The following is an 18,718-nucleotide window of genomic DNA, read 5'->3' as shown; positions in this document are numbered from 1 at the left end:
TTTTGAGATGGAGTCTCGCTCTGTCACCCAGGCTGGAGTGCAGTGGCCGGATCTCAGCTCACTGCAAGCTCCGCCTCCCGGGTTCACGCCATTCTCCTGCCTCAGCCTCCCGAGTAGCTGGGACTATAGGCGCCCGCCACCTCACCCGGCTAGGTTTTTGTATTTTTTAGTAGAGACGAGGTTTCACCGTGTTAGCCAGGATGGTCTCGATCTCCTGACCTCATGATCCACCCATCTCGGCCTCCCAAAGTACTGGGATTACAGGCGTGAGCCACCGCGCCCGGCCCAACTGGTTGTATTTTTAGTAGAGCCAGGCTGGTCTTGAACTCCTGGCCTCACAATCTGCCCATCCCGGCCTCCCAAAGTGCTGGGATTACAGGTGTGAGCCACCGTGCCCGGCCCCTCAGGCAGCTTTATAAACTGATTTGTCTTTCAGGAGACCAGACAGGGAAAACGGGAGATAGGAGTTGAGTGTCCCAAAGGAAGACACCTGCGGAGAAGCCCGAGGGTAGCAGCTTTGAAATCCATTTCTAGCTTAAATTCTGACCTGAAAAGACAATGCTTTTTGTGCCATTTTGTTTTATGGACTTCTTTTTGCTTTGAAAAGGCTAAATTTCAGTTAAATACAGACATTTCGTACCTAATTCCAGAATAAAACGAATCCTTTTAGGGGACTCAGGAAGGGTTAGGCTTGTTAACCCAGGACTGAGTTGAGAAAAGCTGTTTGTGGAACGACGGTGCTGGTGACTGTGAGTGGCACACGCTGGGTTTAGACACAGCCTGGACAAAGCCACGCAGCTCTACCCCCACCCAGGGGCTTCGTGTGCAGGCAAAGGTGACCTTAATTCCTGCAGGAATGCAGCCCTCACCTCTCTCCCATGAGACTGCAGGACTCGTGTCTCCCAAACCATGGTCTTGCCACATTCTCTGTCCTCCCTGACTCAGAACTGGGGTGATGAACGTGGCATGATGTAAAACAATACTGTGCATGCACACAATACCATCTGTGCACACAACATGCGTGTAGACACCATACACACACACCATGTATACAGAAAACATGCACATAGACACAGTACACAACACGGTGCGTGTAGACAACACGATACATACAACACCATGTGTATAGGTAATGCCATGCACACCCAACACTGCGTGTAGACAACACTGTGCATGTAAACACCCTGTGTTTACACAGTGCAATGCTATGCATTTATGACAACATCATACATGCAGGACAGACAATACCATGTGTGTAGACAACACCATGCACATACAACACTGTGCATGTAGACACCAGGCGTGTAGGCAACTGTGCATGTGGATAACACTGTGCACATAAGACAACAATGTGAGTGTAGACAACACCGTGAGTGTAGACAACGCTGAGTGTAGACAACGCGCGAGTGTAGACAGCGCCGTGAGTGTAGACAGCGCCGTGAGTGTAGACAACGCCATGAGTGTAAACAACGCTGTGAGTGTAGACAGTGCTGTGAGTGTAGACAATGCTGCGAGTGTAGACAACACCGTGAGTGTAGACAATGCCGTGAGTGTAGACAATGCTGAGTGTAGACAACACGTGAGTGTAGACAGTGCTGTGAGTGTAGACAATGCTGTGTAGACAACACTGTGAGTATAGACAATGCTGTGAGTGTAGACAATGCTGTGAGTCTAGACAAAACCATGAGTGTAGACAACACCGTGAGTGTAGACAATGCCGTGAGTGTAGACAATGCTGAGCGTAGGCAACACGTGAGTGTAGACAGTGCTGTGAGTGTAGACAATGCCGTGTAGACAACACTGTGAGTATAGACAATGCTGTGAGTGTAGACAATGCTGTGAGTGTAGACAAAACCATGAGTGTAGACAACACCATGAGTGTAGACAACGCCGTGAGTGTAGACAACGCTGAGCGTAGGCAACACGTGAGTGTAGACAGTGCTGTGAGTGTAGACAATGCCGTGTAGACAACACTGTGAGTATAGACAATGCTGTGAGTGTAGACAACGCCGTGAGTGTAGACAATACCATGAGTGTAGACAACGCCGTGAGTGTAGAGAGCGCTGTGAGTGTAGACAGTGCCGTGAGTGTAGACAACAATGTGAGTGTAAACAACAATGTAAGTGTAGACAATACCATGAGAGTAGACAACACTGTGGGTGTAGACAGCACCGTGAGTGTAGACAACACCGTGAGTGTAGACAGCGCTGAGTGTAGACAGCGCTGTGAGTGTAGACAGCGCTGTGACTGTAGACAATGCTGTGTAGACAACACCATGAGTATAGACCACGCTGTGAGTGTAGACAGCGCCGTGAGGGTAGACAACACCATGAGTGTAGACAGCGCCATGAGTGTAGACAGCGCTGTGAGTGTAGATAATGCCATGTAGACAACACCGTGAGTATAGACAATGCTGTGAGTGTAGACAATGCCGTGAGTGTAGACAACGCCATGAGTGTAGACAGTGCCGTGAGTGTAGACAGCACTGTGAGTGTGGACAATGCCATGTAGACAACACCGTGAGTATAGACAATGCTGTGAGTGTAGACAACGCTGTGAGTGTAGACAGCACTGTGAGTGTAGGCAGCGCCGTGAGTGTAGACAGCGTTGTGAGTGTAGACGATGCCGTGCAGACAACACTGTGAGTATAGACAATGCTGTGAGTGTAGACAACGCTGTGAGTATAGACAGCGCTGTGAGTATAGACAATGCTGTGAGTGTAGACAGCGCTGTGAGTATAGACAGCACTGTGCCATATGACAACACTGTGCATATGGACAACACCATGCACAGCCCAGCCGGCCATGCCTCCCAGTACTGCCCCTCACTCTTCAGAGGCCTCTGCTGGGCTGGATCAGGGAACTGGTAGTAGGAGGACACAACATGGAGTCCTTGTCCTGAGCACTTCTCTGGGGGTTTGCAGCCACGGAAGCCCTCTCTCTCTGGGGGGTCACAGCCACGGGGCCCTGCGTGCTTTCTCTGGGGGGCTTGCAGCTGCGGGGCCCTGAATGCTCTCTGGGGGGTTCACAGCCGCGGGGCCCTGCGCGCTCTCTCTGTGGTGAGAGGAGAGGAGGTTTGCAGCCACGGGGTCCTGCATGCTCTCTCTGTAGGGTTTGCAGCCGCTGGGCCCCAAGTGCTCTCTCTGGGAGTTTGCAGCCTCAGGATCCTGTGCACTCTCTCCAAGGGTTTGCAGCCTTAAGATCCTGTGTGCTCTCTCCGGGGGTTTGCAGCCACGGGGGGCCCTGCACGCTCTCTCCGGGGGTTTGCAGCCACGGGGGGCCCTGCACGCTCTCTCCGGGGGTTTGCAGCTGCGGGGGCCCTGCACGCTCTCTCCCGGGGTATTTGTAGCCGCGGGGGAACCTGCACGCTCTCTCCAGGGGTTTGCAGCGGTAGAGGTTTCGTGTCCTCGAGGAGGGAGTGACTTTGCCAAGTGCCCTTCCTAGTCTCACCAACCCATCCGTGCTAGGACATCTGGCTCTGATGCGGCAGAGGAAGGCCCCAGCCACCAGCGGGAAGGTCTTTTGCTTCCAGGTGCCATTTCTGCCCCATGGAGGGTGGGCCAAGCCTCCGTCTTTGCCTCCTTCTCCCCATTCATTCCCACCCCTCCTCTCCCCAAAGGTGGGGGATTCATCACCAAGGAAAAGGGAGCAGTGGCGTATCCCGGGCCGACCCGCAAGCCCAGAGTGCAGTTTTAGTACAGAATGAAAACAAGCTGCTGGGTGTTAAAGTGGCCGTCGGGAGGAGCACCCTCGCCGGTCCCACAGCCTGTCCTGGCATGGCTGGGCGCCCGGGCTCTGGTTTTAGAGGCGTGTGGACTCCATCTACACACTGCAGGTTACTTAATCACAGAAGTGCTCAGGCTTTGCCGGCAAACACATTTGCCCGCTCTGGCCTTGGGCAAGACACATAGCCTCACTGAGCCTTATCAGGAAAACGGCAAATAAGAACCAGCCCTTGCTGTGGGAGGATGTCTGGGCCTCCCGGGGGCTGGGCATAGGGCGGGTGTCTGCTGTGTCCAGCTCCTTCGCCCTCGTGCCCCAGGGTCTTTCAGGGCCTCGAGCCCACCCTTGTTTCCGGAGCTTGTGGGGCTGGGGATGCTGCTTGGCGACAGCTGTGCCTGCAGTACCCGGGTTTCCGGCAAGAGAAGAAGGAGCTGGAGCCGGGCACGTCGGCCTCCACCGTCTGCGTCACAAGCCCATGGAGTGGGCCGGTTTCGGTTCTGTTTGTGGCCACATGGATAGAACCACTAGAAAAGGAGCACGGTGGGGCCGGGCGCAGTGGCTCATCCCTGTAATCCCAGCACTCTGGGAGGCCGAGGCAGGCGGATCATGAGGTCAGGAAATCGAGACTATCCTGGCTAACACGGTGAAACCCCGTCTCTACTAAAAATACAAAAAATTAGCCGGACGAGGTGGCGGGCACCTGTAGTCCCAGCTACTTGGGAGGCCGAAGCAGGAGAATGGCGTGAAGCCGGGAGGTGGAGCTTGCAGTGAGCTGAGATCCGGCCACTGCACTCCAGCCTGGGCGATAGAGCGAGACTCCTTCTCAAAAAAAAAAAGAAAGAAAGAAAATGAGCCTGGTGGGTCTTTTCCAGATTCCCAGTATGACTAGAATATTCTAGTGTGACTAGAATAACAAGTGTAACAACAAACTAGAAGGCCTGAAATCAGAATGAAATCTCAAGTGAATTGTTTGTCTATGTGTTCAACTTCCCTCGGCAGCCAGGGCTGTGCAGGATGGATCCCCAAACCTTTCTCCACCTCCCTGAAGACACCAGTCTGCCTCTTCCCTGCCAGAAGCTCGCTGGGGCCGTGGCCTTGGATGTTGAGCCCGTGGGGAGCCTGCCCGACCCGGCAGGAGGGAGGCCACAGCTCACACCACAGCTGGCTCTAATGTCTGCCCTCCTCTTTCTCCCCCAGACTACTGGTGCCTGGATGATCTGTACCGGGAGATGGTGAGGTGCTATGTGGAAATCGTCGAGAAGCTTCCAGAACGCCGGCCAGACCCAGCTACCGTCGAAGGCTGCGCTCAGCTGAAACCCAATAACTACCTCCTCGCCTGGCACACGCCGTTCAACGAAAAGGGTCAGAGAAATCGTCTCCTTGCCCCCTAAAGCTACCCAGCTGGGGACCCTGCGGTCCTAACCATCTGTCTTCCACTAGCCCCCAGCATCTCCAGGTGGCTTCAGTGGGGCCAGATCAGCCAAGAGTCCCTTTGTTGGGCGAGGGCCCCTCCTGGTCAGCTCAGCCAGCGCTGGCATCTGTCTAAGGAACACAGGCCCCTCCCGGTCGGCCCGGCCAGCGCGGGCGTCTGTTTAAGGAGCACCCATCACGTGGCACCAGGCTCCCCATAGGGCTGTTGTCACCCACTGCCAGTTTCCTTTAAGAGATATTTCCCACTGTTTTCCCTTTAAGTTGGTCTTTTCTGTTACCACATCAATGACGGCTTGTGCGGTCTGCGTGAAGGTCTCTAAAACACTTTGATGTGTTTCTGGTGGAGCTGTATTTGGGTGGCCCCAGTGTCTGCCTCCAAAGAGCCTCTGCTCCTCTAGTCCTGGCCCTGCGTCCTCCATGCTTATCCTTGAAATGTGGGTGGTAGCCGACTTGCTGTGTCGTCAGTACTGCAGTGATGAGCCCCACTTCTTGTATAATCCCTCCCCAGAAGGCTCTTCCAAGCTGGAGAACTTGGACTCATTAGTAGACAGAAGAGGAAATGCCCACAGGCTAGAGGGGTTTCTGAGACAACCTGTGTTCCTGACAGAGTAGCAGAGACGCAGGTATCCCCAGAAAGCCACGGAGAGAGGGTAAGACCAGGTGAGCTGCTCTGGCAGCCCCATTCCCGAGAGGAACCTGCTCTGGGCACGTGGAAGGGGCAGTTTGAGCAGAAGTAGATCACCAGCCGCAAAAGCCTTGGGGCCAGCTCTTCTGTGGTGCAGAAGGCACACAGCTTCCTGCTGGACAAGGGTAAAGACAGTATGACCTCTCGAGAGGGAAATCTGTCATTACCTGTCAAAATGATTTAATGAACACGCTTTTTGATCTGGCACTTCTACTCCCAGAAATTCTAAAGGCCCGTGATGGTGATATACAAAAGCAAGGGAGCAAAGATACGTGGACAGAGATGCTCTCTGCCCCATCGTTTATATTAGCAAAACCTGGAACAGCCTAGTGTCCCTTGGTAGGAGAATGGTAAAACTGACTGCAGCACATCCATGTGATGGAATACTATGCAGCCATTAAAAAGAGAGAGGTGGGGATCGATGTGTCCTGAGGCATGGGACAACCTCTGTCATAGATGAGTGAAGAAAGCAAAATGCAGACCAGTGTGTCTGGCTCATCCCAGCTGTGTTTATTACTGAATGCCAAGAGTTTTTTATATATTTTGGATAGAAATGCTTTGTCAGCTCTATATATTATAAATATTTTCTCCCATTGGATGCCTTGCCTTTTTGTTTTCTTAATGGTATCTATTGAAAAGCACGCTTTAATTTTTTTTTTTTTTTTTTTTTTTTTTTTTTTTTTTTTGAGATGGAGTCTTGCTCTGTCACCCAGGCTGGAGTGCAGTGGCGTGATCTTGGCTCACTGCAACCTCTGCCTCCTGGATTCAGCAAATTCTCCTGTCTCAGCCTCCTGAGTAGCTGGGATTACATACACCCGCCACCATGCCCTGCTAATTTTGTGTTTTAGTAAGGATGGAGTTTCACCATGTTGCTCAGGCTGGTCTTGAACTCCTGACCTCAGGCGATCCACCTGCCTTGGCCTCCCAAAGTGGTGGGATTACAGGTGTGAGCCACCAGGTCCAGCCAAGCTTTAAATTAAAAAAAAAAAAAAATTATTTTTATTTTTTTGTAGACAGGGTCTCACTCCATCATCCAGGCTGGAGTGCAGTGGTGCAGTTATGGCTCACTGCAGCCTTGACCTCCCAGACTCCAGCAATCCTCACACCTTAGCCTCCTGAGTGGCTGGGACCACAGGTGCATGCCACTATATCCAGTTAATATTTTGGTATTTTTTTTGTAGAGAAGGGGTTTCACCATGTTGCCCAGGCTGGTCTTGAACTCCTGAGCTCAAGCGATCTGCCCATCTCAGTCTCCAAGTGCTGAGATTACAGGCATGAGAAATGCCTGCAGGCTCATTTTCTTTTTTTCTTTTTTTTTTTTTTTTTTTTGAGACGGAGTCTCGCTCTGTCGCCCAGGCTGGAGTCAGTGGCGCGATCTCGGCTCACTGCAAGCTCCACCTCCCGGGTTCACGCCATTCTCCTGCTTCGGCCTCCCAAGTAGCTGGGACTACAGGTGCCCGCCACCTCGTCTGGCTAATTTTTTGTATTTTTAGTAGAGACGGGGTTTCACCGTGTTAGCCAGGATGGTCTCGATTTCCTGACCTCATGATCCGCCTGCCTCGGCCTCCCAGAGTGCTGGGATTACAGGGATGAGCCACTGCACCCAGCCCCACCGTGCTCCTTTTCTAGTGGTTCTATCCATGTGGCCACAAACAGAACCGAAACCGGCCCGCTCCATGGGCTTGTGACGCAGACGGTGGAGGCCGACGTGCCCGGCTCCAGCTCCTTCTTCTCTTGCCGGAAACCCAGGTACTGCAGGCACAGCTGTCGCCAAGCAGCATCCCCAGCCCCACAAGCTCCGGAAACAAGGGTGGGCTCGAGGCCCTGAAAGACCCTGGGGCACGAGGGCGAAGGAGCTGGACACAGCAGACACCCACCCTATGCCCAGCCCCCGGGAGGCCCAGACATCCTCCCACAGCAAGGGCTGGTTCTTATTTGCCGTTTTCCTGATAAGGCTCAGTGAGGCTATGTGTCTTGCCCAAGGCCAGAGCGGGCAAATGTGTTTGCCGGCAAAGCCTGAGCACTTCTGTGATTAAGCAACCTGCAGTGTGTAGATGGAGTCCACATGCCTCTAAAACCAGAGCCCGGGCGCCCAGCCATGCCAGGACAGGCCGTGGCAGGCAGATGCCACCACACCCAGCCAAGACTTAAATCCTAAAAGCAGAACCCAGAAAGATCAAACTACTTTCAAGTAAATTAACTGTATCCCAAGACAAAGGTCAAGAATAGTTATAGGAATATAGACATATCCAGGACTCCCAGCATATGAGGCAGGCAAAGAACCAGAAGAATCCAGTTCCTGACAAGGAAAATCAGTAAATCCAAACTCGCACGGCCCGACACAGGCGTCAAAACTCACAGACAAAGACGTAAAATGCCAGCTACTCCGTGTGTTCACAAAGTTAGGTAGAGACATGAAAGGCATTTTTAAAAAGATCCAAATCACTTTTCTAGAAATAAAAACTATCATGTCTGAGTTTTAAAATACGTTGGCTGAGACTAATAGCAGATTAGACATATCCAAGAAAAGGTTAATGAACTTGCAGGCAAAGCAGCAGAAACTATCCAAAGTGAGACATACAAAGAAAAAGAATCCAAGGTATGAAGGGAGCCCGAGCGACCTGTGGGTGGCCTAAGGCAGCCTGACGTGCATGTGTCTGCATCCTCAGCACAGAGGAGAACAAAAGCAGCACATACTTGGAGAAACAATCGTCAAAATGGAAAACGGTTCCAAATTTGATGAAAACTATGAACTCCCAGATACAAGAAAATCAATTTCAAGCACAAGAAACATGAAGAAAAGGACACCAAGGTGCACAGTAGTTAGATTGCTGTAAAGTAATACTAAAGAAAAACCCTAAAGGCCGGCAGAAGACACACACATCCCATACAGAGAAACGACAGTAGCGATGACAGCAGATGCCTTTTCAGAGCGATGTGAGAGAGAATTCATCACCCACAGAGTCATGTAACAAGAAATGCTAATGGAAGTCATTCACACAGAAGGAAAACCGCACTGGATGGAAACAGACCTGCGCGGCGGGACACAGCGTGATAGAGACACGGACCCACGCGGGGGGACACAGTGTGACAGAGACACGGATCCGCGCGGCAGGCAGAGAGTGATAGAGACACGGATCTGCGTGGCGGGGCAGAGCGTGATAGAGACACGGACCCGCGCGGGGGGGCAGAGTGTGACACAGACACGGATCCGCGTGGGGAAATGTGTAAGATTTTCAAACATGTTATTTAAATATCTTTAAAAGATAATTGACTTAATAATGAACAGTATGGTTTATAAGATGTAAGTAGGATGTACGACAACAGTAGCACAAAGGCTAGAAGGGGAGAGATGGAAGCGGATGACGGAGGCTCCCACACTGTCTATACCGTGGTGTCTCCCACAGGAAGGCAGCCTGTGAGGAGCTGCAGATGAACACCACAAACCCGCAGTGGTGAAATCTTCTGAAATCACCGAAGAGTTAGAGATAGGAAGCCAGCAAAAGAGATAAAATTGAATCCTTTGAGAAATATTCAACCCAAAAAAGGCAGAAAAGGGAGAAGGAGGGACAAATACAGACAGTACAAGTAGAAAACAAACAAGATAATAATAATGACATCAAATGCAAATGGTATGAAGACCCCCCAGTAACAGTCAGAAGTTGTCACATTAGATAAAGAAGCAGGTCCCAGCCCCCAGCTATGTGCTGCTTATAAGAAATATACTTTTTAACTTTGAGATGGAGTCTTGCTCTGTCACCCAGGCTGGAGTGCAGAGGCACAATGTTGGCTCACTGCACCCTCCACCTCCCGGGTTCAAGTGATTCTCCTGCCTCTACCTCCCAAGTAGCTGGGACTACAGGCGCATACTACCACACCTGGCTAATTTTTGTATTTTTAGTAGAGACAAGGTTTTGCCATGTTGGCCAGGCTGGTCTCAAACTCCTGGCCTCAAGTGATCCACCCGCCTTGGCCTCCCAAAATGCTGGTATTACAGGTGTGAGCTGCCGCGCCAGCCAAGGAATACACTAAAGGGAAAAACCTCCTCCTGCACTTGAGTAACACTTTAAACATAAAGATGTAAATAGATTAAAAAGGTTCTAAAACATGGAAAAATAGACCAGGTGCAGTGGCTCACACCTGTGATCCCAGCACTTTGGGAGGCTGAGGTGGGGGGATCATCTGAGGTCAGGAGTTCGAGACCAGCCTGGCCAACATAGTGAAATCCCGTCTCTACAAAAAATACAAAAATTAGCTGGGCGTGATGGCATGCCCCTGTAATCCCAGCTACTTGGGAGGCTGAGGCAGGAGAATCGCTTGCACCCAGGAGGCAGAGGTTGCAGTGAGCTGAAATCGTGCCACTGCACTCCAGCCTAGGCCACACAGTGAGACTCCATCCCAAGATGGAAAAATATACCACACTAACACTAATCAAAAGAAAGCTGGAGTTACTGTGTTAGTAACACATACAGTAAATTTTGGAGCAAAGAATATTCCCAAGAATAAAGAAGGCAATTTCATCGTAATAAATGGATCAGTTCATCAGGGGACATAACAAACCTAGATGTCTCTGTACCTAAAAACAAATATTCAGAGTATACGAAGCAAAAGCTGACAATGCTGCAAAGAGAACTAGAGAAACCCACAGTTATAGGCAGTGATTTCAACATGAAGGTCTCCAACCACTGGCTTCCATTTTCACATTAAAAACCAGAAAATTCATAGCCAACTAAACCAAAAGAAAGCAGAAGAAAGAAAATAGTGAAGATCAGCGTGAAAATCAATGATTGAAAACAGAAAAAGAGTAGAGCAGATTAATAAAACCAAAAGCTGGTTCTTTCAGGAGATCAAAACAATTGATGATCCTCTAGTTACACTGATGTGGAAAAAAGAGAAAGACACATCATTGGTACGAACAGTGAGAGGAGTAAAATCACCAGAGTCTGTGGAAAGTAAGAGGAAAATAAGGGAATATTATTCACAATTTTATGCCAATACATTTAACAACTTAGATTAAAAGGACAAATTTTTCTGAAAGACATAAATTACCAAAGGTCACTCAGAAGGAAACAGGTCATCTAAACGGTATTACATCTTATGGAAGAAATTACAAGACCAGGCATGGTCAGGAGTTCGAGACCAGCCCGGCCAACATGGCGAAACCCCGTCTCTACTAAAAATACAAAAATTATCCAGGCGTGGTGGCGGGTGCCTGTAATCCAAGCTACTCAGGAGGCCGAGGCAGGAGAATTGCTTGAACCCAGGAGGTGGATGGGTTCTACCTCCCGGGTTCAAGCGATTCTTCTGCCTCGGCCTCCAGAGTAGCTGGGACTACAGGTATGTGCCACCACGCCCAGCTAATTTTTGTATTTTTAGTAGAGACAGGGGTTTCACTATGTTGGCCAGGCTGGTCTTGAACTCCTGACCTCAGGCGATCTGCCTGCCTTGGCCTCCCAAAGTGCTGGGATTACAGGTGTGAGCCACCGTGCCCAGCCTATAAAAAATTTTTTAAAAGAATAAAACATGGGCAAAACTTCTCCAAAGAAGATATATGGGTGACCAATAAGCACAAAATCATGCTCAACATCTTCCATCATTAGAAAAGTGCAAATAAAACCACAATGAGATACCATTACATACCTAACAGAATAACTGAAATTTTAAAAAATGTAGCAAGTGCTGTCAGGGCTATGGAAGATCTGCTGGAGGGACATCAAATGGTTTTACCACTCTGGAAACCCATTTGGCAGTTTCTTGGAAAGTTAAACATTCTGCCAGGTGTGGTGGTTCATGCCTGTAATCCCAGCACTTTGGGAGGCCAAGACAGGCTGATCACCTGAGGTCAGGAGTTCAAGACCAGCCTAGCAAACAAGGTGAAACCTTGTCTCTGCTAAAAATACAAAAACTAGCCAAGTAATGCACACGGTCGCAGCAGTGGGGCTGGGGAGAGGCAGGAAGACGGATTGCAAAGGGCACCAGTGGCTTCAGGGGCAACAGAGGCGTTCACCCTGCGCCCGGGTCCTGGGTCCCGGGGGTGCACCTGCGTTCACCCTGCGCCCGGTTGCTGGGTCCCGGGGGTGCACCTGCGTTCACCCCGTGCCTGGGTGCTGGGTCCCGGGGGTGCACCTGCATTCACCCCGCGCCTGGGTGCTGGGTCCCGGGGGTGCACCTGTGTTCACCCTGCGCCTGGGTCCCGCGGGCGCACCTGCGTTCACCCCGCGCCTGGGTGCTGGGTCCCGGGGGCGCACCTGCGTTCACCCCGCGCCTGGGTGCTGGGTCCCGGGGGCGCACCTGCGTTCACCCCGCGCCTGGGTGCTGGGTCCCGGGGGCGCACCTGCGTTCACCCCGCGCCTGGGTGCTGGGTCCCGGGGGCGCACCTGCGTTCACCCCGCGCCTGGGTGCTGGGTCCCGGGGGCGCACCTGCGTTCACCCCGCGCCTGGGTGCTGGGTCCCGGGGGCGCACCTGCGTTCACCCCGCGCCTGGGTGCTGGGTCCCGGGGGTGCACCTGCGTTCACCCCGCGCCTGGGTGCTGGGTCCCGGGGGTGCACCTGTGTTCACCCTGCGCCTGGGTGCTGGGTCCGGGGGGTGCACCTGTGTTCACCCTGCGCCTGGGTGCTGGGTCTGGGGGGTGCACCTGTGTTCACCCTGCGCCTGGGTCCCGGGGGTGCGCCTGTGTTCACCCTGCGCCTGGATCCCGGGGGTGCACCTGTGTTCACCCTGCGCCTGGGTGCTGGGTCCCAGGGCTACATCCATGTAAAAATCTTAGGATCGTGCATGTTTCATTGTGCCTAGTTTGTTGTATATAGTTATAACTCAATGAAGCTACTTTTACAGGGAAAACATCTCATTGAAAGCCTGCTGCATATCATGAGCATATCTCCGGCCATCAAACATTCTGTTTTTAGTGACTAAGTAACACCCGATACCTGGATGCCACCGAATTCCCCCATCTCCTTTCTGCTGCAGGCACTTGAGTGGCCTGCCTATGGCTTACTCATTTAAACCACGCTCTGATGAATGTGTTATTACGCAAATGTTTACATTTTTAAAATTATTCATGAAAGCTAGATTGTCGGGGTGGAATTATTGAAGCAGAATTCTAAACCAGCTCTTCCTTCCCCGCGCAGGCTCAGGGTTTGGAGCGGCCACCAAGGCCATGTGCATCGGCCTGCGGTACTGGAAGCCCGAGCGGCTGGAGACCCTCATCCAGGTCAGCGTGGAGTGCGGCCGGATGACTCACAACCATCCCACAGGTAAGCGGGGGCCGGGGGCGGGGGCGGAGCCTGGAGCTACCGCCTTCTGCACGCTGCTTAAAGGAGACAGAAGCCGACCCTGCACCTGCCGGGTGCCTGCTGTGAGGGTGCCCTGCCCGGGACACTGGGCTGGAAATCTCGTGGGATCACATCAGTTTTTTGATTTGTTGAGGGAGTTGGCTTATTTTTTAATCTGCTTTCCTTAAGGTCTGTTTTCAGCCCAAAAGCAGGATTAGCCGTAAGTGTGGTGATGTTGAAGAAACTGCTAGGGAAAGAATTATCAGTGGTTTTGCTATCATTTGTGTCGGAACAAAAGAAAAAGAAACGCACCAATGCCTGGGTACAGGTGGGATCGAGGTGATGCTGGGAACCAGGGTTTGTACAATATTTCCTGCATTTTCTTGCTGTGCCCTGGGTTGACCCCACCACCCGCCAGCCAAGGGAGCCAAGGGGACCACGGGAACCATGGGAATGGCTCCACCCCCCGGGCCGCAGGCTTCTCACCTGTAATGGGGCGACCGCCCTATGTGAATCACACCCACAAATCGGGCTGTGTGAGGATGAAGCGGATCGGATCATGTTGCCGCCTTAACATGGCACTTCCTTCCTTGTGGTCTGTGCCAGGTGGCCAGCTGCTCACTGGTGTTTGTCCCCGTCCCCAGTCCATCCTGTGGAGGGCAGGCCTCTGAGAGGCCAGACCGCGGTGGCTGCGGTAGCACCTGATGAGTGACTTTGAAAGGTAACGAGGAGGCGGCTCGGTTGGCTTCCATTTAAAAAAAGCAAAAATGACTCAAAACTCCTGACCTGCAATCGGCCCTTAGTCCTGGCACCACCCAGTCCCACACATCCAACAGCCACGCTGGCCTCGTTCAAGATTACCTTAGTCCTGGCACTACCCAGTCCTACACGTCCAACAGCCACGCTGGCCTCGTTCAAGATTACCTTTTGGTATCTGCTGTGACCGGCCAGGGCAGAGCCGCCCACACCTCCCCAAGAACAGCGATGAGCAACCTGCCTTGGATCAACACGCAGCTCTGCTGGCCTGGCCATCCCACCCCCACCGAGTCTGCAGCAAAGCAGGCGCATGCCTTTACTACCCTGGGGACAGGCAGCCTAAACGCCAGATGCACAGGCATGTAAACCAACCAGTGGGGCAGAGTCAGATGCCGAGAAGGGAGCACTGCTGGACTCCTGCTAGCTGAGTGGTGCAACTGGATGCAAATTAAAAATTAAGGCCAGGTGCAGTGGCTCACGCCTGTAATCCCAGCACTTTGAGAGGCCGAGGCGGGCAGATCACAAGGTCAGGAGATGGAGACCATCCTGGCTAACACAGTGAAACCCCATCTCTACTAAAAATACAAAAAATTAGCCGGGCGTGGTGGCGGGCACCTGTAGTCCCAGCTACTCAGGAGGCTGAGGCAGGAGAATGGTGTGAACCTGGGAGGCAGAGCTTGCAGTAAGCTGAGATCGCACCACTGTACTCCAGCCTGGGCGACAGAGCAAGACTCCATCTGAAAAAAAAAAAAAATTAAAACCTTCAGACCAAAAAATGTGGGGCATTTGCCAGGTGCAATGACTCACACCTGTAATCCAAGCACTTTGGGAGGCAGAGGCAGGAGGATCGCTTGAGCCCAGGAGTAGGAGACCAGCCTGGGCAACACAGGGAGACTCCATCTCTACAAAAAATTAAAAATTAGCCAGGCGTGGTGGCACCTGTGGTTCCAGCTACTGAGGTGGGAGGATTGCCTGAGCCAAGCATGTTAGGGCTGTGGTGAGCTGTGTTTGCACCATTGCACTCCAGCCTGGGTGACAAGGCGAGGCCCTATCTCAAAAACAAAAAAAGAAGTTGGACATTTGAAAGCAATGTAATGAGCACAAGAATCTGTATTAATAATTTAAATTTCTAAAACATTTGCTAATATATTTCCTACTCATATTTTTAAAATTATTTCACAGCCAGGCACGGTGGCTCACGCCTGTAATCCCAGCACTTTGGGAGGCCAAGGCAGGCGGATCACCTGAGGTCAGGAGTTCAAGATCAGTCTGGCCAACACGGTGAAACCTCGTCTCCACTAAAAAATACAAAAATTAGCTGGGCATGGTGGCGCATGCCTGTAATCTCAGCTACTCAGGAGACTGAGGCAGGAGAATCACTTGAACCTGGGGGGTGGAGGTTGCAGTGAGCCAAGATCGTACCATTGTACTCCAGCCTGGGTGACAGAATGAGACTCGGTCTCAAAAAAAAAAAAAAAAAAAAAAAAAAATTTCACGTTTAATAGATGAATAATTTATATATTTCTATAATAATGACCAAAAATGTTTTAAGGGTTTGATTTTATGAAATTGACACTTCAAAGTGCTTTTTAACTCTACTCCCTTTTCCATTTTCAAACCACCTCTGGCAGCAAGAACCACAGTTTGTGTTACAGCGTGCATTGCACGCTCCCGTGAGCCCAGAGCTGCGACGTCCCTGGGCAGAGGCAGAGCCATAGGCAGGGACAGGACCGGCCCAGAGCCCTGGGCTTGAGAACGATTCATAGACTCTTGCCGCTGCTGCAGCCCTCCCGCCGGGCCAAGGGAGGACCTGATTAGTGCCTTCAAGAGTGGCCCAACAGCCACTGGAAAGCGTCTCTGCAGCCTGTCTCTGCGGCCCGTCTCTGCATGGCATATCGTGGGTGACTGTGCTCCACACAGCGGCCGTGTTGAGTGCCCGTTCACCGTGGCCCAGCCTGGGCTTAAGGTCATCTTTTCCCCACAACAACCACGGTAGAGCAGGTGTCACAGCCCCGGTGTACAGAGAAGCGGAATGTCAGAACGCACACGGCACCCACCCTGGAGCCTGTCTCTGGCCAACGGCGCTGTGACAGTGGGCTCACCCCTTTCCTGGGTGGGTGTGGGCCTCACACACACCCACAGGGTCTGCAGCAGAACCAACCCTTCTGAAGCTAACATGGCTCCAAAACCGAGTAACACAACCTCCCAGCCCCGCATGCCTCATCCATAAGAGGGTGATCGCCATGCCCTTCACAGGCTCTCATGAGGACTGAGTGGCACGATGACACCCTGGGAGCAGTGCCCAGTGGGGTGAGGGCTGGGCACACAGGGGCCACTGCTCCCCTGCACAGCCACTCGCACTGAACTACTGCCATGGCCACGGCTGCTCCCATCAGCAGCACTGCACCATCCCTACTGCTGCTGTCACTAGCAACACTGCCACCGCCGCCACAAGTGCCACTGCCGCCACTAGTGCCACTGCCACCACTGCCACTAGTGCCACTGCCACTGCCGCCACTAGTGCCACCACCACCCATGCCTTTTGTCACCGCTCCACTTTTATCACCCGAACTGCCATCTCCACTGCGGCTGCTGCTACAGGTCCTGTCACCGCTGATACCACCGGTGCCACCACATAATACCATCACTAGTAAGACAACCACTGCTGCAGTCGCTGGCCCCACACTGTTCCCACTGTGACTGTCACGAGTACCACCATTGTTGCTGCTGCCACTAGTACTGTCACCATGGCGTCACTGGTCCTCCCACATGACTACATCTCTGAAACCACATCACAAGTACCATGGCCGTCCCTTCACCTCCTGCCACGACTGACCCACGGCGGCTGCGGTCCCCACAATGGCTGGCAGTGAGAGGAGAGAGCGCATGTCTTTGGAAGAGGCGGCCTCTCCAGGCTGTCTCCACCCAGACAGTGACCACGGGATTTCCAGGACTGTCCTGCCAGCCCCGGGCATTGTTAGCCTCATCATGGCCAGGATCATTGTGAATAATTCAGATAATTAAGATCAGTCTCTTCCGAACTCCCGTCTGATGGCTCCCACACTAGCGTCTAATGAGGCCAGTGCAGCGGGTGGATGGGAGCCTGGAGGGGCCAGACGTGGCCCTGTTCCCTGAGAGCTGCGCACCCAGTGCCACCTGCTCCGTGAAGTACAGGGCTGGCTGTGTGGACTGTGGGGTGAGCTCAGGACCCCAGAAGCCCCTGGTCCCATCTTTCCCCACAGCCCTGGAAGATGAACCAGGACAAGCCTCCCGGACTTAACTTCTTCCTTAACCGGGTTTTATTAAATATATATATATATATATATATATATATAATATATATACACACACACACTCACATGCGTTTCTTTTTCAGTAAACGATTGTAAAATTTGACATACCAAAGAAAATAAGGGAGACAGAGCCTATAAGATGAGCTCTGAGCTTGTCTGTGCTGATGAGCTTGCCGGCCGCTAATGCACACCCAGAAGTCAGATGAGAAAAGCCCCAAGCAGCAGCAGGGCGCAGGAGTCAGCCCTCCACAGGAAACGCCTGAGTGTGCACAATGGCCCCAGAGCTCTGCAGGGTCTCCCTCGAGTCAGGAGAGCCCCCACCTCAGCCTTCCTCCTGCACAGGCTCATTAACTGATAATCCCTGGCCACGGATGATAACGGTCTACGTGGCGTGGTGTTCCCAGTAGCCAAAGGCGGAGGCGGCCCATGCATGCATCCACACACCGATGGCGGGTAATCAAAATGTGTTCATCCACGCACGGAATGCGATGCAGCCACGGAGAGGAAGGGAAGCCGTGGCAGGTCACACGGGTGGAACTGCGGATGCGTGCTGAGTGGAATACGCCCGCCACAGAGGGACAAATCGCGAGTGGTTCCACGAGGAGCAGGCACCCAGAGCGGTCACATCCAGAGACAGAAAGTGCGATGGGGGCGGCCAGGGCCTGGGGAGGGCAGTGGGGTGAGGGGAGTGGGGGCGGAGCTACGGTGTGGGAAGATGGGGAGCTCTAGAGAGGATGCGGGACATCCGGTGTGCACGTGGTTCGTGCCGCCGAACGGTGCACCTGAACGTGGGAAAGATGGAACACAAGCAAACCGCCCCTCGGGGTCCCCCACAGCGTGGCGGGGGGCCCAGGTCACGCTGTCCTCTCTCTTCCCCGCCCCTCCAGGCTTCCTGGGCTCCCTGTGCACCGCCCTGTTTGTGTCGTTCGCCGCACAGGGAAAGCCGCTGGTGCGGTGGGGGAGAGACATGCTGCGGGCAGTGCCCCTGGCAGAGGAGTACTGCAGGAAGACCATCCGGCACGCGGCAGGTGAGCCCCCGGCCGCAGCCCACACTCGGAGCACCTGGGCAGATTCAGCCCCTCCGCCGGCCCCCAAATACTTCAAGGCACTTTCACTCTTAGACGGAACTGGGAGGGCCCCGTCCGGGCCATGTGAGCAGAGCTGGCCTCACAAGGCAGGCCCCATGCTGCTCCCAACCAGTCTGCCTCTGCCCTGACCTGGGAGGACTTTGCCTCCCCACCCGGGGCTTCAGAGAGACCTGTGCCCGCGGGGGACATTTGCCTCCAGGGGATCCACCCGTCCCCGTCCACCCCAGTCCGAGGCGCCAAGTGACTGGCAGCCTTTGGGATGTGAGTGGTACCCGTGGTGGGCCCTGGGAAAGCTCTGCTTCTGCCGGTCTGGGCGAGGTCAGGGCTGGGCCCTTCCCTCAGGAGCCCCATGAGGCCGGCCAGAGGCAGGGACAGCAGGTGTGGGGCTAGGACATCCATGACCATTCCGGAAGGTTCTTCTACTCCACGGGAGGTGCCATCTAAGAGGGGAGGGGGCAGCACGGGGAGCAC

General features: G+C 53.1%; 1 protein-coding gene across 3 annotated transcripts in view; it reads left to right on the top strand.

The window, feature by feature from the left end:
- LOC104671372 (treacle protein) overlaps positions 1-18,718 on the top strand; it is a 47,958-nt gene that overhangs the window by 3,817 nt on the left and 25,423 nt on the right. For all 3 annotated transcript variants that reach the window (XM_030921850.1, XM_030921849.1, XM_030921848.1), the window contains exons 2-4: positions 4,920-5,084; positions 12,967-13,092; positions 18,047-18,187. In XM_030921850.1, coding sequence (XP_030777710.1) covers positions 4,920-5,084; positions 12,967-13,092; positions 18,047-18,187 — 432 coding nt within the window. The remainder of the gene's footprint in view (positions 1-4,919; positions 5,085-12,966; positions 13,093-18,046; positions 18,188-18,718) is intronic.

Source organism: Rhinopithecus roxellana, chromosome 18 (genome assembly GCF_007565055.1).
Source record: "Rhinopithecus roxellana isolate Shanxi Qingling chromosome 18, ASM756505v1, whole genome shotgun sequence".
Lineage (NCBI taxonomy): Eukaryota > Metazoa > Chordata > Mammalia > Primates > Cercopithecidae > Rhinopithecus > Rhinopithecus roxellana.
Note: the sequence above shows the minus strand (reverse complement) of the source record. Positions and strands in the feature narration are given on the sequence as shown.